The 25625-nt window shown below is 41.6% G+C and overlaps 1 protein-coding gene and 1 long non-coding RNA gene across 2 annotated transcripts in view; both read right to left on the reverse strand.

The window, feature by feature from the left end:
- Positions 1–4434: 4434 nt before the first annotated feature.
- Positions 4435–25625, reverse strand: part of LOC113022864 (cadherin-4-like) — a 225605-nt gene continuing 204414 nt past the window's right edge. The window contains exons 11-17 of the mRNA XM_026168752.1: positions 25238–25491; positions 21581–21723; positions 16216–16452; positions 14953–15186; positions 14696–14835; positions 6266–6430; positions 4435–5768 (exon numbers count right to left, since the gene is read on the reverse strand). Of these exons, the coding sequence (XP_026024537.1) occupies positions 5562–5768; positions 6266–6430; positions 14696–14835; positions 14953–15186; positions 16216–16452; positions 21581–21723; positions 25238–25491 (1380 nt within the window). The 3' untranslated portion in view covers positions 4435–5561. The remainder of the gene's footprint in view (positions 5769–6265; positions 6431–14695; positions 14836–14952; positions 15187–16215; positions 16453–21580; positions 21724–25237; positions 25492–25625) is intronic.
- Positions 9968–10942, reverse strand: LOC113022866 (uncharacterized). The gene is made up of 3 exons (XR_003272456.1): positions 10634–10942; positions 10425–10536; positions 9968–10109 (listed from the first exon to the last, which is right to left on the reverse strand). It is a non-coding gene; the product is annotated as an uncharacterized LOC113022866 (long non-coding RNA).

Here is a 25625-nt window from a genome sequence, read left to right on the forward strand (position 1 = left end):
AACATGTATGTGGGTTAATCAGGTTGTTAGCTTTTAACTGTTGCAAATCTGCAACGCCTGCCTTGAGAGAGTTAAAAAACAATCCCCAAGTACGAGCCCAACACAACCGGAAGTCTGCGTCCATGACTGGTTCTGTAATGCTAGGCCGGCATGTTAGCACTCAGAAACCTGTGGTGGAGAAACTATTCACACCCTTTACTTAATTAATTAATTAGCTCTTATCATCAGCAAAGTCCTTCGACGAAAATATACATGAATTAAAAGCAAAAGTGCTGAATGCAGAACAAAGTGTCCTGTGACTCTTTTATTGTTGTTTAATTATTGTTAATGCTGTTGCTGTTTGAGGAGGAGCTCATTTGGAACTATTTGGTAACCAAGTGCAACTAATGGTTAGTTTCACTGTGGATTAAATGACTGCTTAGCTTGTAAAATCAAATTCTGAGATTCATGAGTCTCAAGTGTTCCAAACACTTATCAAAAATAATAACAAATCCACTGTCAGTTGACTAATTGAATAACTGACTTAATTCAAGAACAGTGGCTACTTCATCAGCTACATGTTTGCTAATGAAAATGAGCCAATCACATGGCAGCTCAGTGCATTTGCACATGTTGATATGGCCATGGTGACCTGATGGAGGTCAAACCCAGCATCAGAATGGGGAAGAAAGGGGATTTAAGTGACAATCAAGAGCATCTCTGAAAAGCACCACACCAGCACTCGAAGCTGATGGGGCTGCTGTAGCAGAAGGCCACACGTTTGAGGGTCCAGCCCTGTTTTAGTAAGGTGTAACTAATGAAGTGGCCATTGAATGTATATTTTGTGTACATAAATCCCACTTTACAAAGTACCTACTAATAAATATATTAAACTGGATGTACTTTTAGATGTATTCAGAGCTCTTAATACATCTAAAAGGGAGGTATTGTACTTCCAGTTTACTATATTCATTACTAGCTACTTTATAAATTGTGATTTCTGTACAAAATAATAGAATAGAATAATCATTTTATAGTATTTGTCATAATGAATGATACTACATTAAAAGGATCACCAGTCTGATTACAGTTAATCTTTTGGGTACATGAATATCTTTCAAAATGACTCACAATACAAATACTATTTGTCACATTTGACATTTCATTCAAATCCAAAGCGGCCAGCTTCACGGTGAACACCAGTGTTAGCAAGATTCATCTTTCAAGCACCTGTTTGTCCCCCCAGGGTCTGGACTACTTGTATACAACATAGCCTTTATTTCTCAGAGGTACTTTTAATATTTGGATAAATTGAAGTGCCTGCTGTGAAGATTATTGTACCACAGTCTTTCAAATTAGCATTTATGAGTTTTGAGGGTTATCATAATTCATCACAACGCACCCTCTTAGTTCATTCTGCTTAAATAGCCCATGGATAAGAAGTAAAATGCTAATGAGTAACTAGTTGTCGTATAAATGTAATGAAGCGCGGTATATACCTCTAAAATGTGGGCTTATAAAGGGAGTCAGTGCACATAGTTACTCTGTAGCACTCTAAGATATATTTTAAGATTAAAATGTTTCTTTTATTTATAAGACATGCTGAGAAATACTGTTTTCAAATGCTGTTTCAAAGTGCACTGTTTGAAGCCTGATTGCTGAGGGAACCATGTCTTGGTAATTGTACAGCGTCTACACTGGATCAGTCATCCGTATCCTACGTGACTGGTTGTAGGTATTTTCTCCCCCACTTAAGCAGAAACATCAAATTTATTCTGCTGCTTTGATCTCATTTTAGACAGAGTCCTGAAATAGCAGCAGGCTCAGAGTGGTGTCAGCAGAAGCTCAGCCAACAGAGCCTGCCCGTCCTGCGTGGTACTTGTGCTGAATAACAACATTAACACTTAACTGTGAACAGTTGATCACGCAGCCGGCAACAGAACCAACATCCGGTCATGTTTTTAAGATTGGACTGTTCTCAGCACCTGCCCAAGAGACTCACTAGCTGTATGGAGAGGAAATGAAAAGAGCCAGGCTTGGACATGTTTGAAGAAGAGAACTTTATTTACAACACACAAGGCACCGGCAGCAAGCCAGCAGCAAAGCTCTCAGTCTATATATGCCATTTATCAAGGGGGTGGGGGTGATAAACGGGAGTTTGCTTTCTTCTTTCACGCTGCACTTTGGCCACAAGCAAACCTAGTGAACTTCTTCTAAGCCCATCAAAGATCTCTCCCCTGAAGTTAATCATCCTTTCTGCCACCCGGCTAGGACCAACAGGACTGTTTAACAATTTGATTATTATGTCAGGGCAGCAGAGCCCACTGTTGATGGCTCTCTTATGCACACAGGTCCACAACCCTGCTGGGTTCATAGAGGATTTCATTATTGTACTACAGAAAAAGGTTAACTTAGTTTTATGTTCTCATTACTGGGATACTCAGGGAATCAAAGCACCTCTCATTAACTAGTTCAGCGTGTTCCATCAGCTCTGCTCACCTCTACCTGTCTTCTTCACCTCCTCATTGCCCAGCCCTCTAATTTCTGGCCACAGCGGGCCATGAAGCATCACTCTTTTTAACACCATCATATTTAATCTTTTTTTCCCTAACAATTTTCTTAATGTTATGCATTGTTCTTACTTGAATCTCACTTCCTCTGCTGACCCTCTCCTCCATCCTACTAATCACCTCTCAACACGGCCTACCTGCATCTTGCCACCACCTCATTTTTCTCGCTCTCTCTTTTTGCCTGGCTCTCTGAGTTCTCTCTGGGTGTCTCATTAAAGGCGCTCTATCTAATGAGATTACGCCGTGGGGATTAATGGTGTGGCTAATTGATAGACACACAGCCAGAGAGGATTAAATCCCTTTAAGTCCCCAGTGGGCTTTTTGGCGCTTCAGCTGACTAATTGAAATCACAGGAATGGACACAAATATACTTCCTGACCCCACACACTGCTCTAACAATCCTTCCTCTATGATGCAATAACATGTATAGTGGGTATGTTTCTTTTCTTTTTTTATTAGAAAATGAAGCCATATCCAAACAATAAGGTCAAAGATTAACTGCATAATCCCCCGGGGAGGCTGGTTTCATGACGCTAACACTTAAAAATACATTATTCCACAGTGAAAAATTAAGTAGGTGTAACAATTCCGAGTGCAGATACAAACCAGTCGATTCAAATGCAAATCAAGGTGGAAAAGCAGTGAACGTAAAGCTAGAAGAGTCCTTTCATATTTTAAATCATAGTAAAAAAAGACAATCCTGATGAAAAACCAATGTGTGCTGCTTTCAGCGCAACATCAACATCAGCGGTCAGTAGGCATGGGTGCACTGGTGCATTGCTTTCTGCCACAGTGCTGTTTTTGGTACTGTCATAGGGTCTTATGGCAGAAATCTAAAAATCCAATATTTACAGAGCACTTTAGAAATAAAGTCGTACCAATACTGACTTGAAAGGAGAACTATCATGCTCATTTACAGCTGCATGTCTTTATTCTTGGAGTCTAATAAAGTAGGTGAGAGTGGTGCAGCCGCTCACCACAGGGTCGGTCTAAAACCATTTTAGTTCCTCTTCTCTAAGGGAATGCACAACTTTCTTCTGATTGGCTGCCACTGAAATTTAAATATCCTGGTAACGACAGATGGCTGCCCCTCTCTGAGCCTGGTTCTGCCAGAGATACTTCCTGGTAAAAGGGAGTTTTTTTATTCCCACTGTTGACACCCGTCCTAAATAAGATGCCTTATTTACCTCCAAAAAAAATGATGGCACGCTTTCAAAACATGTGTTGTTTATTTTCTGAAGCGCACATTCAGTATCTAGATGAATGAATAAAAGAATTGCAGCACACTGATTAATTGAACAACTATCAGCAGACGTGGCTAATGAACGTTCCAGTGTCCCAAGGCCAGAAGCCAACAAAAGGAACACGTCTGTCACAGACAATACAGACTGAAATGGAAAGAGCATGTCTTCATACACTAGAAAGAAAAAGAAAAAAAAGTATAGATCAAAGTATTTTATGGAATAAAAAAAAAGTATAAGCAGGCATCTTAAAAAAAACAATTATATGCTTCAACAGAAGACAAAAAAAATAAAACATAAATACCCACATATTAAAAACGAATGGGCCAAAAAATCCCTTAAGCTCACCGTAGAGCCACAGAGAGAGAGAGAGCAGCAACTTTTATGTCAATACTTCAAAAATATGTATCTTACAGTATTTTTATTTTCTCAGTGTCTTTTTACAGAGTATATTCATATAGCTTCTGCAGACTATTTTCACATTCTCACCACAGAGTAACAAGTGCTTGGAGTAAAACATTTGGAGAAAAAAAAATCATGCACCTTTTAATACATTTGTTGGGCTATAAAAAACGGGAATGTTCAAGGCGACCCCCCCCCAAAAAGAACAAACAAACAAACAAACAACCCCCCCCCCCCCCCCCTCCAAAACAAACCAACAATCTTCCTCAGACACCTTTGTTCCAAGTCATTTCAAGTTTCTTGTTCTTACACTGATTAATCAGATCATGCCTACGTAAGCTTTACACTGTGGAGAAAGCAACACAAAACCATACAGGGCAGGCAAGTGTCTCAACATATAGGCTCTGAAACTTGTGTGTCCACAGAGGAAAGGCAGGCATTCTCCACTAAATTAGAACCCCCGCCCCACATGTATAAAAATGGTCTCACACAAAGTCAGCGTCGGGCGCTGCAGTTGTGTTGACAATGTGAAAGTTGGACTTCAGCGGAGACCTTTGGAAAAGAGGGTGCTCTTCCCTCTAGCAACTCTTAGTGGGTTCCTTCAGGCCATAATTTGTTGGGTTACGATATCCGATGGTATGCCCTGGCTGTGTCCTTCCCTCCTGGGACTGGCGGCTGGGGTTGTTTCATGTGCACCACTGTGAAAAAGGAGAGGAGATTGACAGGCAGGGCCGGTTTGAGGAGCGCAGGTTTGGGGTGGGGTTGGGGGGTGGTCGACGGGAAATGGGGGAAGTGTCTCCACTGTACTGCACGAACGGCAACCGATCCTGAGATAGCAGGAGTCTGATACAAAAAACACACCACAAAAGGCACTTTATAAAATGACAGTGCTTCTGTTCTAAGGAAATTCAAGTTGACAGAGTTAAAGAGAGAGTCAGAGAGAGTCTTCCCCAAAAACATACTCTTCAGCGTGAAACTAAAGCGAGAGACATTGTTTCTTTTTAACAATGAATCCAAGCACAAATTCACTGCTCCTGTCTCTCATGACCGCCTTGGGACATCCGGATCCAGCGCAGTGAGAGATAAACAAAAGAAAATTAAAATGAAAAACGAAACATCACACTACAAATTTGCCACAACAAAAAAAATGTTTTTATATATAAAGCCAGAATACAGTTGCGTTGCAGCGGAATTCATGTTTGCGGGCCTGGTTGCTGTGAGCAAACGGATGCAGCCCATGTATGGGTCCCTTCCTCACACGGAGCCTGCGTCGTGTAGTTGGCCACTCCTTGCTGCTTTTACAGCAACGTCCATCCAGCCGGTCCCGCCTCTCCCATCTGCAACCCCACCCAACCCCGCGGCGCCGCTCTCAGTCATCGTCCCCTCCTCCGTAGAGGTCAGCTAGCTTCTTAAATCGGGGGCCCCAGTCATTGAGGTAGTCATAGTCCTGGTCTCCTGTGCTGGAGGAGTTGAGGGAGCTGACAGAGCCAGCGGTGGAGCCGCTACCCTCGTAGTCAAACACCAGCAAGGAGTCGTATGGAGGAGCCGTAGGATCGTTGTCTGCTGCTCTCAGTCCCTGGAGGCACAAAGACAAGAAAGGCTGAACTCCCACTCTGAACACCTCCTCTTTATCTGCTCAATTAGTAAAACTGGGCTTAGGCCAATAACTGCTGCTCATCAGAAATATAATGGAGGAGCTCGTTTTTCACATAGCAACAGGTTAAGTGTGCTAGACCGTAAAAGGTGCAATAAAATGAAAAATAAAATCTCATCTGGCTCATTCGCCCATGAACACTTTAATGTTGCATCACAGCCTGAATGCTATACACTGAGAGCAAGCACGTTTGGCGGTGCCCCTGACGATGCCAGTACAATCAAGTACACATGTAAACCAATAATATGTAATGAACTATTGTTGGCCATTAAAAAGATTGTTTCAAACTTCAAAACCACTGATGTGTAAACCCTTTTATAACACATCAACGAGGCATTGTTAATTCCAAAATAAACACAGGCGGCTATGAGAACACGACACCAGAGCTTCAGAAAAAAGGTTTTTAAACTTGGACATACATCATTTATGAAGTCGCCTATGTCTCCAGGGTGGGGCAAACTGGGTCTGACAGGGTACTGCGACTCAGCAATCACAGGCCTCTCATCCACCCTGCGCACCCCTGTCGGCTTGTTGATGATGTGGTCCAGAGACTCCGGCTGCTGCAGCTGGCTCAAGTCGTAGTCCTGCATAAAATCCACGGGGGAAAACGGGTGAGGATTAGAATAATCATCATAATAACCTGCTTTCTAACTGCAAGCTCATGTAATACTGCACATTTTTTATTGGGAACAGGCTCATTGTACAACTTGGAATGTAGTTGTTGGGCAGGTCTCTTTGCCAAGACTTTGATGTACACTCATTTTACATCAGTGAGAGCTGATCCGCTGTGAAACTGTGCTACTGGGCTTTCTAATGTTTAAGCTCTTTTCTAAACCTGCAGCTCGGCAGACTCAAGCTGTGCAAATCCAGACTCCAAAGTAATTCTGTACTTTTACTGCATATTGAATGTCATACTGTACTGTTTTAAGAGCCAGTACATGCTTCACACTGATCAGAAATGATGCGGTATGGCGTCAGACGCCCATCAGAGAGTGACTTTTGAATGTGAGCATTTTCCCCGGAGCTGTTTCCGTTTCTTTTTTTGGATCCAGCTGTGAACTTCCATTGTCAACGAGAACAGCAGAACAGCACACACAGATTCTGTCCAAAATCTGCTTAAATGGAACAAGTAGCATTAACGCTAGCAACTATTCATAGATGTAGCCCCCTAGAGCTATTCATGGCGATATACTGTATACTGCTTTATGTGCTACTATCACATTTCTTTGTTAAAGCGTGTTCCCCAGTGTGTCGTCCGCTCCCTCATCATGTAGTTGATAATGTAGGTAATATCTGTTCCTTTGGCTTTATGAGAAACACAATAACTCCCTTTGCTGAATTCATGTGCTTAGTAATCTGAGCACACTGTAAACTTGTAGTTCCAGTTTATGCTCATTTCATTGATGATGAACTGGAAAACTAAATGACGCACAGCCGATGAATGTCCTGTGATTATTACAAATACGTTTACAGCTCTGACATTTTCAAGTTTTTTGTTAAGAAATAAGTAATTCAGATCTATAAATATGAATATGACTGGCTGATAAGCTCCCTGTGTTGCCTTCAGAAGTCTCACACAGGTGTGGGACAAGATAGCTGAGCTTAGTAAAAAAGCATGTTAAAAAAGGCATACTTCATAATATATTTATGAATTAATCAAAGGCTTCATTGTCGAAAGATTTTTTTAATTAAAAAATGAAAATCTGATCTGAGATAATGGTGTGGAGTAGGTGTTTATGGGCAAAAAGAAAAGAGTGTCATAAGTGGAAGGACAGACTGAAAGCGTGACTCACATTTGGAAAAGTGTATTTATTCTCCATAAAGTTTATCCTCTTATCCTCTAATTTTACTGTTGTGCTAGCTAATCTTCTGCGGCCTCTGACTTTATTGATTTTTCTTTTAGATCAAAGAATGACCCACTTGAAGACCTTAAAAAAGCAAAGAAGTCTTGCTTTCAGTTTTTGTCAGGAAATGCTAAAGTTGTGCTAAAAAAAAAAAGCGCATCAACAATATTTTTATTTTTCCTCAGCACATATTAGTCAGTGGCTTTTGCATGTTGCAATCTACTTGATGCTGTCAGAGGCTGAATTACTAATAAGGTTACATCATGTGCTAAAGATCTCAATGAACTCGAGTACGGTACAACATAGGGCTGTTTGATATAATGATATATATCGGATATATATCTATCGTTTCATTTTACGCTATCGTTTGTTTCGAGGTGTTGCAAAATAAACTGTTTACGGCAATATTTTTTCATCGTTTTGATGGTCACTGTAGTGGCTGTATTAATTTCTTAAAGTTCTCTCTTTCTCTTATATGTAATATAACCACACTACAGACGGACAAGCGCCTGTTTTTATGCGTTGTCGTTAGCAACAGCGACGGTAACACCTTCGCGTGTCCGCTTGTTTATGTTCCACATAAACCTTTCACAATAAAGCTCAAGATCCTGTTGAGACCTTTCAAAATAAACTGAATCACGTGAAAGAGCAGATTATTTACGGATGAGAAGTAGAAAAGAGCCGCCAGGTGCTAAAAAATAAACTTTAGACTCAAACATTAGAACAGGCTTTTCCCCGCAGCACGCCGTGTAATAAATACTCACAAAGAAAACGGCGGCCGTTACAATTTATGTCTAAAAATGTATCGTTTCATGCATCGGTTAAAACACTCGACTCCAGCTACATGACGTGCAGTCGAGCTGCCCGAGATTCACAGAATTTACAGAAAATGTTACATTTTGTGATTTATATCGTTATCAGGACGATAGAATTCTTACATTGGGATATGAGATTTTGAGCCGTAGTACAACAAGTCGATTTGTAAAACTTCTTCCCTCTCAGATATTTCATCATTAACTGTAAATAGTGTTATTGCAAAGTGGAAGTGTTTAGGAACCACAGCAAAGAGACAGTGACCATGTGAGTTACAGGGCAATGACATCGAATGCAGAGGTGCATATAGATAGCAAGGAAACATTGAAACAATGTTGAGTCAATATCAGGCTGTGTCATTGAATCAACGTTGAAGTGTGACATTGACCTAACGTCACTCTTGCACCCTTTTATAACGTTGAAACAACGTCAGGTTTTGATGTTGAATCAATGTTGAAACCTGACGTTGATTCAACGTTATATTTTCTAATACCGGTACTGCTGACATTGAAACAATGTCAGATTCTGATATTGAAACACTGTTGAGCTATGGTGTTGATTTTCCACCTCTTTCGCAGTTGCTTTTTATTAAAACAACAGTTAAATCATGACTGGAAATCTACCTTTCTTTATAGGTATTTTAACCAATACTAAACTACTGCATGTTTCCATCAATACTTCAACCACCTAAACACATAATTGTACTTATTCCTTAAATTGGACACCCTTTATAAAAAAAACCCAAATGTCTCACAATGTATTCATGTCAATATTAATATCCTAAAATAAGAAAGCATTGCATGTGATGTAACAGAGAAAAAAAAATAAACAAAAAAAGGTCAATAGGCATGTTTCGTTTGCTAAATGCTTTATTAAAAGACAGTTTCCTATTTACGTTTACATGATTCACAGAAGTTTGTAATTTTTTGCATGATGTGCGTCCTGCACTACCCAAACGATCGGGGGCGTATCGGAGCCATTTCTGCACTGCTTGTGCAAAGACAAACTCAGACATAGAGTTTGCCCCTAACTGCTGCGTCAGGCTCCAATCAAGGCAAAGCGTCTCACCTATAGACACATTTTAAGAGATGGAATTAGCGTGTCTCATGTCTTAAATGTGTATGCAAGTGCTTGTGTGTTTAATCAACAGGCCGTTGTTATGTATTTAAATCACATCTGACAGCTATTACACTTTATAGTTACAAAGTGTACATAACCTTTATATACTTACCATTGCCTTATTTGCCTCTTGTGATTGAGGAGCTGCCTCTGCATTGTTTAGCTCCTCAATGTTGTGCAAGGGCAAATCCAGAGGCAGTACCCCAGCATCTACCGATTCATTGCAGCCGGTATTGCGGATGGCTCTGACCTCCTCACGGAGTTCGTTAACAGCTCTCGTCAGGTCTGACAGAAAAAGATAATTTTTTTTTAAGTATTTAAGAATACAGACAACTTATCAAAAGTTTCCTTGTGTCACACACAGATATGTACAAAGACACTAGACAGTATTTTATTACCTGGTATTTTCACTCGAGGGGCCTGGGGAAACCATTTTTTTGTGGGCTGCTCATCCTCTGAGTCACTATATGTGTACAGGGGATTTGGTCTAAAGAAAAAAAGTTGAAAATGGTCATAAGTAATTACAAATGTGCTTTTGGAATATTTTTTCCTAAAGTTACAGTTTGATTTATAACAACACACACAGGAAACGGAGATGTGCAAGAAGGTACAGTATACAAGGAATTTTTGAAGTGCACAAGTGTACACGGCTTTGCATTTATAAAAAGTTTACAAGCTTCCACTTTTTGGACTATATTATGTGGTGATATTGCAGTATGCAAGCACCACAGATATGTATAAAAGACAAGATCATAAATTCTTAGCAATCAAAGATATGTTTGTGAAATAAAAAAAGTTTTACTTGTGCTTTCTTTTATGACTGGTCTGAGTTTCAGCTTCGGACTGAAGGTCAGACATATCACAGTGTTCACTTAGATATTTCTGAAGACTGCGTTCTGCTTCGTGAAATGTGTCTGGAAGTACAAACACAATGTATGGCCAGACATAAATTAGGACACGAAAAACTTGTTATTGTTACATTTATACAATACCAATCCAGATGATACCCACCATGGCTTATTAGAAGTCGGACTGGTGCATAGGTGAGCCATGTTGCACCAGGATGAACTCTCCTCTTTACTGCGTCGTGGATCCTGAATGTGTCTCACGGAGGATATGGAGGCCATGACAATTTCTCCCCATTTATCCATGATCTAGGGACTATTTCTGTACCACCAGTGCTAAACTGCACAATGCACCAGTCTTTCATTTTTATCTTTTTTTTAATTTGGAGTCCTTTTTTGCCCTGTCTAGGATAAACAGGAAACAGATAATTACAATATATTTCATAGTCACTACAAAACTTGGATCTATTGATTGAACTAAATAATAAATAATAGCTTAAAATGTATATAGGCAACAATTACAAGCAAACCCGTATATGTAAGCATTTAAACACAGAAGATAATAAAATTAACAGTATTTTGTCTAAGTCTGCCATTGTAGGAATAGCTAGGTTTCATTTGACGTAGACGTGACGTCGACGTAAAGCGCGAAATTTGACTGGCGGTCGGAAGTGAAAAAGATAAGCGCAAAATCACAGACAGACAGTACGCAAAATGCCTATGTTCTGTTGTGTTTACGGATGCTCCAGTAGGTCGACCAGAGAAACTGATAAACAGTATTTTAGGGTACCAAAAATAGCCCAACGAAGAGGAGAAAAATGGAAAATTCTAACCGAAAAACGTAGGAAAAAATGGATTTTAAATTTACGTTTACAGTCGGGAGGAGCAGAGTCTGCCAATGCCCGTGTCTGCAGCGACCACTTCGTCAGAGGTAATGTTATGTTTGCAAACGAACTTATTAGCATTAGGTTGTCGTTAAATTCTCGTTTACTTAGTGCTTTTAAGTTAGTAGTCTAATATTGACTTGATTGGGACTATAGGCTGCCCAAGTGCTTTGGATGACGAAGAGTCGGAGGACTGGGCTCCGACGGTCAATCTCAGCTACGAACGAAAACCCAGATCGGAATCAGTTCTCAAACGAGAGAAAAGAATGAAGCTTAAGGCAGAACAGCATCGATGTGCAGAGGCGATTTTGGATATGCAACAGACGGCTGAGAGCCCGGATTTGAGCCTAGTGACAGCGGAGAACAGGCTACTAACCCTGCCATACAATTGCAATGAGCTGCAATCACTTCTCCATCCTCCTTTGCAATTACCCAAGTCTTCAGAGGTGTCTCGTTAGACCGCTGAGAATGGTTTACCTTGAAACAAACAACTGTCACTCTAACGAAGTCCTAAGGATGTGGCATGTTTGTTGACGTTAAAGCCGCTACCGCTAACTGTTAGCGTGTTTAAGATAAAGCAATATAAGAACAAACACTCACCCTTGCAAACACCAAACTGTATCCATCACGGAGACGTTTTGTTCCAAGGTTGTGGACCCACCCGCTGACAAAAAAAAATTGTACGCCTCCAGACTCTTGAAAGCTTTCATTTGCTGCCTAGTGTAGTAAGAAGTCTGGAGGACCAAGTAGTTGGTGATATCCACAGCCTCGATAGTAGGCAAATCCTTTACTTCTGTGGTGTATTCGGACATTTTCAAAGAATACGGATCACGTCCGATATATTTTTTAACTATCTGTTTATATCTCTCCCGAGAAACGGGGTCTAAAGTTGCACAATAGCTGCTCTCCTGACTCTCCACAGTGTCCTCCATGTTTACTTCCGCCCTCCACTCAAAAATCGCGCTGCCTCCGCACGTCATCAGAACCACGTGACCGCAACCCAACTATTCATGGCACCGAGACAAAAACTTGGCGCACAGTGTGGCGTCAAAATAGGCGCACACCTTTGACGCTGCATTTTCTCCGTCTTCCTCGTCCACACATGCTAAACGCAGTTTACGTGTGGACAAAAGGTGCAAACGCAAGTTAGGTGAGCGTGCAGCGTAAAGTTTGAATTGAGTGCGAATCGAAGCGGGTGCTCACCAATCATTAAAAGTAACAAAGTCATTGAACACATTTATACAGTTACCTTTACGTTTATCAATCATATATCACAGATTTACAATTTTTTGTAGTACTATGCTAAAAAGCAACTACAGAGTGAAAGTCTGGGTCAAGCGCCGAGGCGAAGCAAGAACAAAGGAACCCTCGAAGCGTTAAAGCTAGCTTTGTAAGGGAATATAACAGAAAAGTATGAAACAAAAATGTTTTCTTTGTTGATAGACTTTGTTTGCAGTGCAATTTATTTGTTGCCGGATTGTAAGATGAAAGTAGACACAATTTCGGGTTCCCACATTTTATCCGAAACTTTACATTAACAAGTTTGTTTTGGTTTTTTTACTGTTATTCAAATGCAACCGTGGAAATAACGAATAGAACAAAAGTCATTCATTCTTACCTTATACTAATCGTGGTGCAGGCCAGTGCACTGCATGAACTGATACCTTCTCCGGTCAATTCCGCTGAGAGTAAATCTAATGTCCCGCTCTACTGTACAAGACAATGGTTACCTGGAGGGATGTACCAATGTGATAGGGGTGCTGCGGAATAGTCCAAGTGGTAGCAGCTTTAATTTCCCGCTCAACCATAAATCGATGGTTTTTCAACGTGATTGTTGTCACCTTGTCAACTATAAATAGATCAACAATCAACGATGACAGAACAACAGTGAATCAATGTTATTTCAATGTCAGTGTCAGGTTTCATCAGTATTTCAATGTTGTTTCAACATTGGTTTTGTGTTGACATTTCAATCCTGACGATTCTGATGGTTCAGATGGAAAATCAACATCTGTTCAATGTCTCCTTGCTATCTGCAGATAGCAGAGCATTTTTTAAGTACTATATAGTACTTAAAAAATGCTCTGCTGTGTCATTAACTTCCTTGTCATTATAGTCAGCTCAAAGATTGTGTGCCAGGAGCTTCATGGCAGTGTTCTGCTCTGTCGAGGAGTGGAGGGGTTGTAGGTGTGGGTGGTTGGGTAGGCGCTCTGTGTGGTTAGGCTTTCCTGTGTGTGCCCTGGCACCCTCACTGTGCCGGCTGGTGTCATTCCTGGGCTTTTGGTCTATTTGCTGTCTCCCAGCTCCTGAAGAGCTGTGGACTCCTCCTCCTGGCTGTCCGTGCTGCCTGAGTGGGACTGGGATGGGCTATCTGGCATCTGCTGGGTCTCGGTGGGGCCTCGGGCATTGGTGGAGGCATGTTCCTTCTTCCTGCATGTTTCTGGCTCGGCACACTGGTGTCCGCCACAGCTTAGTGCAGAGTTAGTATAGTTTTGTATTTTCTGATGAGTTTTTAATTTCTATTTAATTTTGACTTTTTGTTTTTTTTGGATCACTGTTGTTGCCTGTTGTTGTGTCCGTTTATTTGTCTAACCCTGCTGAAGTATTTGGTTTCTAGGTTTCATTTTGCTCTCTTTGAAGAGAGGTGAATGTTGGGTGGCGAAATAGAACAGCAACATAGAGACCTCTGATTGTAAATATTATTACTTATATTTTCATGAAAACCACAACTTAATTATTCTTGCAAATGTTTTACTGGAAAAAATGCCAAATGTTTGCAGGGTTTAACCTCAAGTATGAATGCTTATCTTTCTTATGCATGAATGCATGATTTCACAGAATATTTTATTGCCCAGTCATGCTGAAATAACATGAATATTCTGAATCTGTGGTAAATATTCAGCTGTGTGTTGTAATTGTGACTGCCTTTCCCTGTTTTCTGACATTTGCTAGACAACGCTATTAATGATTTAATCAATAAGGCAGGACACAGGATGTACACTCAGTTGCTGTGAATCCACTGGACAATTATCTACGCTGTTCTCAAACAGATGCAACTGGACATCACACAGTCTTTGTACTGTGGAGCTGGCAGGTTAAACACTGTTTAATGTCTGATCTGACTGCAGTGGACATATGCACCTCCTTAGTGTAATGTCTAAGGGCTTCTGCACATGCATGAACAGGTCTAGAGCTTGTTTCACTTGTTACTTGTCAATGCACTGTAGAGACCAAAGAAATTTCCCATGTGTAAAGTCAGATAATATAACAATACATTTCAGAGGATTTTAAGTCAGTAAACACCATCACTAAACAAAAAGCTGAAAATTCATGTTTCACAGTACCTGGTCCTCTTCTCCTCCTCCCTCTTCATCATACTTGAGGATGTTGTCCCTGACATCATCTTCAGGGTCAATGAGCAGTTGCTTTGTCTGCCTCTCCTTCTCTCTGCGCTTGATCCACACCACAAACAACAGCACCATGCCTACAATAAAAAAGATTATTTTAAAACGAAGAACAGCAACTGTTTGCCAATAATTAACGTTGATTTTTGTTAAAACCATGCAGCTCTCAAAGATCAGACAGTATTTGTTGTACTCACTGAGTAGTATGATAATGCAGATGAGGATGGAGATGATGGCTCCAGTTCCAAGGCCAGCAGCTGCCACGGCTCCCGTGGCACTACAGTCCCCATTATCATCACACGGACACACTTTGACCCTGATTACAGAGCGGTTGGACAGTGGAGGGTTTCCCGAGTCTGACACAATTATGGGAATCTCGTACACACTTGCTTCCAGGTAGGGAATCCTAAGCCGCAGCTGAGCATAGTCACCTGCAGAGCAAGAGTTAGCATGTCAAATGTAATAACAGTATAATTAAAAATAAACAAGTGTGGATTGTTTGGAAGGGTTCTTAGGAGAACATGGCAGCACAACTTAGGTTTAATAAACTGAATAAACTACATGACTGGAGATATTTGACCATAATGCACAGTGCAGCACAAAATAATGCTGTCGTACTCTCAAGCACGGTGGTGGTGGGGTGATGATTTGTGCTGTTCTGCAGCCTGGGCACCTTGAAGCCACTGAATCAACCATGAATGCCTCTGTATACCAAAGTATTTTAGGCTGCTGCAATGGGCCAAAGTCCACCTTCAACCTGAATATGGAATCTTAGGAGAGCTAAATAAATTCCCCCAAACCTCAATGAACCGAACCAACGATGTAAAGTACACTGGGCCACAGTTCCTCCTTGATGACTGAGACTAATAAAGTCAAACAGAAAACGATTACTTTAAGGTATTTTTGCTAAAGGCGATGCTACAAAGTACTGAAACATCTATGTTTTTTTCACAGGAGTGCAACAAATCCTGTGAAAGCTTTCTTTTCCACATGACTGTACATAAAACTGAAATGTACAGCTGTATAACCTACAGCATTTATCACTCAGTCAAGCTAAGACGAGAGCCTCAGCGGGGAAAGAATCCAGGTATGTGATCAGATTTGTCCTCAAGACAACTGCTGTGATACATCCATCTGGGTGGATTAGGTGACAGATTGGATGCTCGGGGGACAGAGAGATGAATGGATCTCATTTGTCACAAACAATAGATCGTACGTCAACAGCGGATGGCACCCGCATCTCTCACTGTGAGCTTCGTGAGACATTTTGTTAAACTTGGACTTCTCTCATAGCTGATAGCGATCCCCCCGATTAATGCTGCCAGTTATTCTGCTGAGAGGTTTATGGTTTCATTCAGAATGATGATGTGTCATTTCCCCACAGCACTTAAAAATGAACCTCACAAGGGTCCAGTTCGCGAGACCAAACTTTATTAAACACAGTGTATAATGACTAATACCGCTCAGCCTGGAAATGGTCCAGTTTCGTCGAACGCTTGCAGGAAAAGAAGGCAGCTCGAAGACAAACGGCCCTATGTTGGGGTCGGCATCAGCATCGGAAGCTGTGATGTTGATCCTAGAGTTGGGGCGTGCTCGTTCGCACACTTGTGCCTCCCGGGGTATCAGCACGGGCGCGTTGTCGTTTACGTCGATCAAGTAGATCTGGAGGGTTCCTGTCCCGCTGGCTTGGGGCGAACCTGAGGGGAGGCAAGAAGAAAGAGAGAAGACAGAGAGATCAAAGGAGGAGATGGTGAGATAACAACATAGTAGTGAGGCAGAGCAGTGAAGATGAAATGATTGGAGAAAGAGAACAAAGCCCCCCAAAAAAGGCAGTTTGACGAGAACGCTACAGAAGACGGCAAAACATTCGTTCCATTTTTGCCTCATTTTTCGAGCTGATTCAGGTGTGGAACTGAGAAAATGAGATGGGCGCCAAAGAAACAACAGAAGGAAAAAAACAAGACGTTTTGTTTACAAGTGGGTGAACGTGGAGGGACAATGCTGTATACATCTGTAGTGGAGCACCGAACACCAAACAGCAAATGAAAGGACATATAAATGTTTTAGTCCTTGTATTTCAGAGAAAAGCCGAGGCGAGACTCACATTGGTGGGGAAAGCGCTCACATAAAGATTGCTGTTATCTGCACTCTGAAAAGCCTACTGGGAAACAACTCAAATGCTAACCCCTTCACTGCATCCAGAAGTACAAGCTCATAATAACTTCTTCTGCTTGCCAGACCAGAACAGAACGGAATAAGGTTAGAAGAAATGTTTTTGATGTTTATTGCATTGTTAACAGCAAAAAAAAAAAAAAACCTTCAATGTGGTTTGATTACAGTACTGCTGTCTTCCTGACTTAGAAATATACTTTTTTTTTTTTGCCACTGTTTCACTTGATTTTGTACAACATGGTGCTGGGAACGAGCACCTCATTGTTTTTCCAAGTGTACTGCTTGCTGTCAAAAAGTCAGATTGATTTTGAAGTTGTGCTGCGGTCCGTCTCAAGCTAGAGCAACTTCAAAAGAGTGAAAATGTGTGTAATGAGGTTGAACTCTTAATGTGCACGGTGTTAACTCTCAGACTGTATGTACGGCAACTGTGGCAACAGATTAAAAACGATGCTTACACAGGGCAGCATTGCGTTTGGACATGTGGACATGGTCAAGACGGCCTGCTGAAGCATCAGAATGAGGAGGAAAGGTAATTTAAGCAGGCTGGGTTGAGAGTTTCAGAACGTGCTGATCTCCTGGGATTATACTGCACAACCATTTCTAGGGTTTACAGAGAATGGGCTGAAAAAGCCTAATCACAACCAAGGCATGCAGAACACCACGTTGAACCTGGAAGCAGATGGGCTACAGCAGCAGAAGGTCATTGTACTCAAATGGCCTCCACAGTCACCAGACCTCAGTCCAACAGTTCCCCTATGGAATCTGATGGAACGGGGACTTTACATCATGGATGCTAAATAGATTAAAACGGTTGTGTCGGCAAAAGAAGTTCCAACTGGCTACTAGCATGGTGTACCTAATGAAGAGGCCAATGAATGTAATTTAGTAATGCAATTCTCCATAGCAGTGCAACCCCCAAACTACAGATGAAGGAACCACATGCGACGCTCTGTTAAACAAACAGTAATTTGTTGTGGCCTTGGTATTCAATCGACAGCTTCCTTCTCAGACTTTCAGCGAACTGAACTAAATGACTAAAGCAGTGCTGCATAGAAAGAGTTTACCCCAGCAGTTCATCAGTGCTGTATTTTAACTTTTTTTCCACTGTCAGACAGTAACTTGGTGCATCAACTATGTAAAGGTCTGTTGCTCCGGGCCCCAAGGCTTATCGACCGTCTTGTCTGTTATGATTGGCTGGGTGCTTTGTTGCTTCTTACGCTTCGCTTGAGGAGAATAAGTAAAGAGAATTTCAATCAAAGTGGAATATATCCCCTTGTTGACACTGGACTCTAGAATCGGTAGGCAGTCAACACTTTGAGCTTAAGCTGGTGTGCTTCAGGGCAACCAATCCCTCATTTCTCACTAGAGTAAAAACACCTGGGTCCCTCCTACTTACACCCAGGGCAAGCATCTCTATTTGTAGTGGTTCAGTTCTTTGTCTTCATACATTGTTGCAGCAGCAGAAACAGATACACAGAACCTTCCCTGACAGATCCTTTTTTCTATAAGAGACATGAGCATGAAGGTCACTGCGGCTTTAGATACTTTATACAGTGCAGTGTATGAATCATTCACAATTTATCTGCACTACATACAGCGTCTGGTTGGAAAGTATCACGTATATGGCATATTTAACCCTTACAGCTTCCTTCTAATGATTTTCAGTGCTGCAAATTCACAACAGTTTGCTTGTTTACATGGAGCTTTCATTTGATGTTTGCTCATTTTTAATCACCCGTCGCCCCATGCCCTATGCACATCTACATGACGGTGCAAAGATCTTGAGCCAAACCTCGTTTCTTCATATTTTGCTAGGAAAATTGCACAGTTGTAACAAATCTCAAATTCAACCTAAAGATTACTGACATCCAATACTGATATTTGCACACAGAGATTTCTCTAAATTCTCAGACTCTTGATGATATTACATGCATGTATTGTAAATGATGAGATATTCAAAGTCTTGGATTTTACACTGTGAAACATTATTGTGAAACTGTTCCAGAATTTGCAGATTGGCGAACCTCAGTCGTGTTACTGACCTGTTGCCAGTTAACCTGATTAGCTGAAGAACATTACTCCATCTGTTTCTCTTACTACCATCTACTTACAGTGGGGCAAAAAAGTATTTAGTCAGCCACCGATTGTGCAAGTTCCCCCACCTAAAATGATGACAGAGGTCAGTAATTTGCACCAGAGGTACACTTCAACTGTGAGAGACAGAATGTGAAAAAAAAATCCATGAATCCACATGGTAGGATTTGTAAAGAATTTATTCGTAAATCAGGGTGGAAAATAAGTATTTGGTCAATAACAAAAATACAACTCAATACTTTGTAACATAACCTTTGTTGGCAATAACAGAGGTCAAACATTTACTATAGGTCTTTACCAGGTTTGCACACACAGTAGCTGGTATTTTGGCCCATTCCTCCATGCAGATCTTCTCGAGAGCAGTGATGTTTTGGGGCTGTCGCCGAGCAACACGGACTTTCAACTCCCGCCACAGATTTTCTATGGGGTTGAGGTCTGGAGACTGGCTAGGCCACTCCAGGACTTTCAAATGCTTCTTACGGAGCCCCTCCTTTGTTGCCCGGGCGGTGTGTTTTGGATCATTGTCATGTTGGAAGACCCAGCCTCGTTTCATCTTCAAAGTTCTCACTGATGGAAGGAGGTTTTGGCTCAAAATCTCACGATACATGGCCCCATTCATTCTGTCCTTAACACGGATCAGTCGTCCTGTCCCCTTGGCAGAAAAACAGCCCCATAGCATGATGTTTCCACCCCCATGCTTCACAGTAGGTATGGTGTTCTTGGGATGCAACTCAGTATTCTTCTTCCTCCAAACACGACGAGTTGAGTTTATACCAAAAAGTTCTACTTTGGTTTCATCTGACCACATGACATTCTCCCAATCCTCTGCTGTATCATCCATGTGCTCTCTGGCAAACTTCAGACGGGCCTGGACATGCACTGGCTTCAGCAGCGGAACACGTCTGGCACTGCGGGATTTGATTCCCTGCCGTTGTAGTGTGTTACTGATGGTGACCTTTGTTACTTTGGTCCCAGCTCTCTGCAGGTCATTCACCAGGTCCCCCCGTGTGGTTCTGGGATCTTTGCTCACCGTTCTCATGATCATTTTGACCCCACGGGATGAGATCTTGCGTGGAGCCCCAGATCGAGGGAGATTATCAGTGGTCTTGTATGTCTTCCATTTTCTGATAATTGCTCCCACAGTTGATTTTTTCACACCAAGCTGCTTGCCTATTGTAGATTCACTCTTCCCAGTCTGGTGCAGGTCTACAATACTTTTCCTGGTGTCCTTCGAAAGCTCTTTGGTCTTGGCCATGGCGGAGTTTGGAGTCTGACTGTTTGAGGCTGTGGACAGGTGTCTTTTATACAGATGATGAGTTCAAACAGGTGCCATTCATACAGGTAACGAGTGGGGGACAGAAAAGCTTCTTACAGAAGACGTTACAGGTCTGTGAGAGCCAGAGATTTTCCTTGTTTGAGGTGACCAAATACTTATTTTCCACCCTGATTTACGAATAAATTCTTTACAAATCCTACCATGTGGATTCATGGATTTTTTTTTCACATTCTGTCTCTCACAGTTGAAGTGTACCTCTGGTGCAAATTACTGACCTCTGTCATCATTTTAAGTGGGGGAACTTGCACAATCGGTGGCTGACTAAATACTTTTTTGCCCCACTGTATTCAGCCTTTTGATCCTCTGTCGCAAGTTTTTGAATTCAAGGTGAGTTAATATTTTTAATGCAGCAGTAATCTGATATCCTTTTTATGTGCTACAATGAAAAAATATGGGTTTATAAGATTTGCAAATCCCTGCATTCTGATTTTATTTCAATTTTACAGAGCATCCCAACATGTTCAGAATTCACTGTGTACCGTGCACTATTCTGTGCTCACCATTTGTTTATTTTTTTCCCTATCAAAGTTTAATTTAGATTGCTTTTTCTTAACCATATCCACGGTGTAATAGCAGAGGGCGTCCTGAGGCAAATCTGTGATATTGGGCTATGCAAATAAAATCGACTTGACTTGATTTGAGAGCTGCTTTATGCAAGCCACTGCTAAGACTCTGCAATCACCCTAAACTGTTTTGTCAATAGAAACACCTTCCCGGAAGCCACAGTATAATATAATACAGATGCACCTTAAAGTCTAATCCTAATAATCCCAGTCATAATATCTGATCCCTGCCAAAGAAGGAAGAACTCTGTGTGAGAAAACATTACTTGATTATGCTGTGACCTGTTCGGGTTGATGATGCGTGATAATAAAACCTTTTTGATATTGGGATCACTGGAAACAAGCAAGACTAAAAATCACACTATGAAATGGCCAAAGCTCTAACAGTTCATCCTGATAATATTGACATTTCATTTCCGTCCTTTTAAAATTCTTTGAAATATTCCAGTTAAAACCCCAAATCTAAGCCTATAATTCAGGAACTCTCTGGCCAAATTGCATGGGAATTCATCCAACAGCTACTGAAATATGTGAATGTGAACCAAAGAGGTGGATAAGATTGCAAAAGATGGTTAAAACATGCCACTGCAACCTACTGTTACATACATGCTACTGTAAATCATCACAACTGATACAGTCAGCCTGACTTACCAGACTTACCATTGTCGAATGCCAGGAATGTTGCCTCGTACACATTGTTCTTGACATATATGGACTCCCGGTCAAGCAGGGCCATGGTGGTGATCTGACCATTGGTCCTGTTAATCTTCAGCCAGTTCGCTGGATCTGATAACTTAGAGTACCTGCATGCACAGAGATGGAAAAATAAAGACATGTCATTAAATCCAAAGATAAATACGCACATACAAGAGCCACATAATGACTTTTATACCAACTGTTACTTGAATGCCAGCGGCTCTGAATCTTTTATTTTGTTGATCCAAAGTACCCATTATCAGGTTGAATGTTCATTACCCGAGTAAGCAAAACCAGCCAAGGACCTTTAAAATATTACAGTGACATGGAGAGTGGAACATATGTTCACCGAGCTAATCATAGCTGCAGCTCATTAGCATGAAGACCGATGAAAACCCAAACCCATATGCGGAACAGCCAAGCAGCACTCTTAACAACTTCACAGCTCTTAGTACCCACACAAACGCCACGGCAGCTCTCATCGGAGTCACGGGTTGAAGCGTCCACAAAACTGAAAGTGACAGCTGCACAGCGCAGGAAGTGCCTCAGGTCTAATGAGAAATGGTTAACTCCGGACAAGAAGAACTCTCGCTAGTTGGTACTGTGAATATGTGTGTGTGTGCACGCACACGTGTGTGTATGCGCGTCAGCATAATGACAGGAATTTGGTGTGAGAGACACAGGAAGAAAAAAAGAGGCGGTGAGAGAGATCAGAGGCTTTTTTTTTTCTGAATAAGCTTAGTTGGTGAAAGGGGGCTTAATTAAAAGAAGTCTGTTGAGAGCTGACACTAGTTAGCCAGAGGCTCACAGGCATCCACAAAACTAACTCCACCTACAGCTAAAGATGCACACAGTTCTGGGCTGGCACACATATGAAACAGATAAATTAGATAAGCAGGAGGACAGGCAGGTGCACTCATTATCATTATGCTTTTTAACAGCTTTTTTATTTTTTCCTTGAGAAAAGCAAACAAGCAAATGAAAATAAACAGAATTTCTAGTCAAAGAAATTGTCATGCTGTGTTAGCCAAGGTGTGATGTTGCCCCGTAGGTTACATTATGGTATTTGCGCAGGATGCCTGGCACGCTCATCTCCTTCCTGTGCCAACAAGATGTCACCTCCAGCTGGCAGAGCGAAATATCTTACTATACTTCATTGGATTTTTTCCTTCTGACAAGAATCACGCCTTAAGCTTTAACCCTAATGTATTAACATAGCTTTACTTAATACCAATTAAACAAAAAGGCGGTTAAGATTGTTTCTTTTCCCCAATTTTATAAGGATCACATCACACTGCTGCTGCAGCAGAAAGAGTCATATTACCTCTGTTTGTTATGTGAAAGACATCTGCAGATGACAACTGATTTTTATACCATCCATATCTGTGACTGGCATTGACAGTAGTCTTTTTGCAGCTCTACATCTTCCAAATCCCAAACATGGCTATCAGGATTGCTGTCATGGAACAGCTTGCTCAGAAAATCTCTCACACGGCGCTTGCATTTAAGAGGCATGGAGGATCTAGTCTCAGACGTCATGCACGTTGTTGCAGAATGAAAATGTTAGGATCCTAACTTTCTAGACAGCATAAGATGAATTGATGAAATACACCTTTAAACCTGGAACCAAGCTTTAAACTAAGACATTTATAAGTGAAGATTTAAGGACATATTCTCAGCTGTGAGGGCTAATATCTAAAAATCAAAAATAAATACCAGAACACACTCCCATTAATTTAGCGTTTAGCTACCAGTTAAAGCACATCAAACAACATCATCTGGCAAGCAGACATGGCCTCACATCATCTTCATTTTTCTTTCCTCCCGTGAGGAGAGAAAAAGGCATAACATTCAGAAACATTTGAAAAAACACACAATCTGGCTCCTCTCCCAACCACTGCTCACACAGAGGCCTTTCAGTCATACTTGGCGGTTCCTCCTGTGTACTTTAGCGTGTGGCTGTGTGTCTGCTCTTGCGCATTTCTCTTTCTTTTTTGTGCATATTGTGCAGGGGGTTCAAGTGAGGTCACCCAAAAGGAATAAAACAGCAGCAGCATCAGCAGTGCAGACGGGGCTGTCGTGAGCTGAGTGTCTGCTGGCACGCGGCTTTGGAGAAGACAGAAGCTCTGAGCTCCCATCAATAACAGACACGCAGACTGACGGGGAAGAAAGCGACAGGGTCGGTCGGAGCGGGAAGGAGGGATGGATGAGAGAAAAAAAGGAGCAAAAGAGGAGTTACTTCTCTCAAAGGGCAGAACAGCTCAGCCCACTTGGTTTGCATGACATGTCTTTTTAGGAGAGGAAACCTGAGATGTGGCTATTGCTCACTTTTCTGTGCAGTATATATATATATATAAAAAATATATATATATATATATATATATGTGTGTGTGTGTGTGTGTACTTCTCCCACAACCTCCCTCGCTATCAATTCAGTAACATTTCCACTGGGTTTCTCGGTGGAAGTGGCCGTCTTACTGACATTAAGAAAAATCAATCTCTCTCGTTGGAGCTGGCGATGGAGTGGAACAGTGCTGCCGGACCTTAGTGAGCATGTGGGAGTTTCTGTCACATAGGGTCAATGCCTGGATGGCATGATGCCCGCAGTGTGTCATCCCAGTTAGGAAGGATGGAGGGAGGGATCAATGAGGAGGAAGATAGGGATCTAAGCAGGGCAGACAAACAGTGTCCAACTCATTATAGGATGACCTCTTCACACCAGTCGCCTGGCAACAGGGAGGTAACTGGGATGTGGGTGGGGGGGTCAGTTGAGAATGTCACCGAAGAGGCATAAACTGTGAAGAAAGCGATCGGCTCTGATTAAACAGTGGTGACAGAGAAGACACCTACACAGTGTAGGCAAAATATTGGAGATTTACATGAATATCAAGTACTCCCTCAGTCTATTGTACAAGACTTGGACACAACTCCATATATTCTGAATCTGCTTATATCCCTGGCTTTGAATATACTATATAGAAAAGTTTTCTTTTCGGTTTGTTTTTGCAACTTCATAGTGGTTAGGTCGGAAAATGCATTTTATTGGGTTTTAGATGCACAAGCACAGATTTATAAACTTACAAGACACTTTCCATCCGTCTACAGCCAAATAAGACGCACAAGCTAAAATAGCTCAGTTGAAAGAGCGTCAGCCTAAAAGTACCTGTTTTTGATCCTGGATTTTAGCAGCATGTGGACTTTTTTTGGGGCACCTGTGGAATCCTGAGGTGCTTCCTGATGCATCCATTGCAGTGTATTTGTGCATGTGTGTGTGTGTTAGTGCTCAGATGTAGGTAAAAGCATTGTGTGTCCAACTGGGTGAATGAGACAGTAAAAAACTCTGAGTTCCCAACGTGAGTAGAAAGGGTATACAAAAGCACCAGTCCATTTTGTCCCACTTTGTAGTTCTTACATCCTGCATGGAGTTTAATGAAATTCTTAAACAAATAATTTTTCGGTGTTTTTTCATACATAGGTTGATGTGGTAACGGGCTAAAAACCGGGGGAATAAATAGCAATAAAAACAAAAGAAATAAACAAGTACTAAATATTGGCATCAGTGCAGAATTTGACATAATTTAAGCATTTTAAGCTAAAGCGATGTTCTTTAAAGTGCGATACCTGACAGTCTGGTGAATAAAGTGGTCCGGGTCTTGAGCCGCAAACACGGTAAGAGTGGTCCCTGCTGGCACACCTTCTTCAAATCGAATCATTTTTGGGTTGACGGGGAAGACAGGCGGCTCATTCACATCCTGCACAGAGATGGTTACACCTGCTGTGGACTGAAGCGAGGACTGGATGCCACTGGCCAAGTGGGCCTGGTTGGACACGACCACAGTTAGCATGAAGGCACGATTCATCTCAAAATCCACGGGCTACAGAAAAAAACAGAGACGGGAGAGAGACGGAAGGGAGAAAGCGATACAGAAAAGTTAATGATGAGCGATTGGGGGAAAATGAGCGTGGCTGATTGCAAAATTAGTTCTAATTTTTAACCAATTTAAGAAAT

Source organism: Astatotilapia calliptera, chromosome 5, assembly GCF_900246225.1.
Source record: "Astatotilapia calliptera chromosome 5, fAstCal1.2, whole genome shotgun sequence".
Taxonomy (NCBI): Eukaryota; Metazoa; Chordata; class Actinopteri; order Cichliformes; family Cichlidae; genus Astatotilapia; species Astatotilapia calliptera.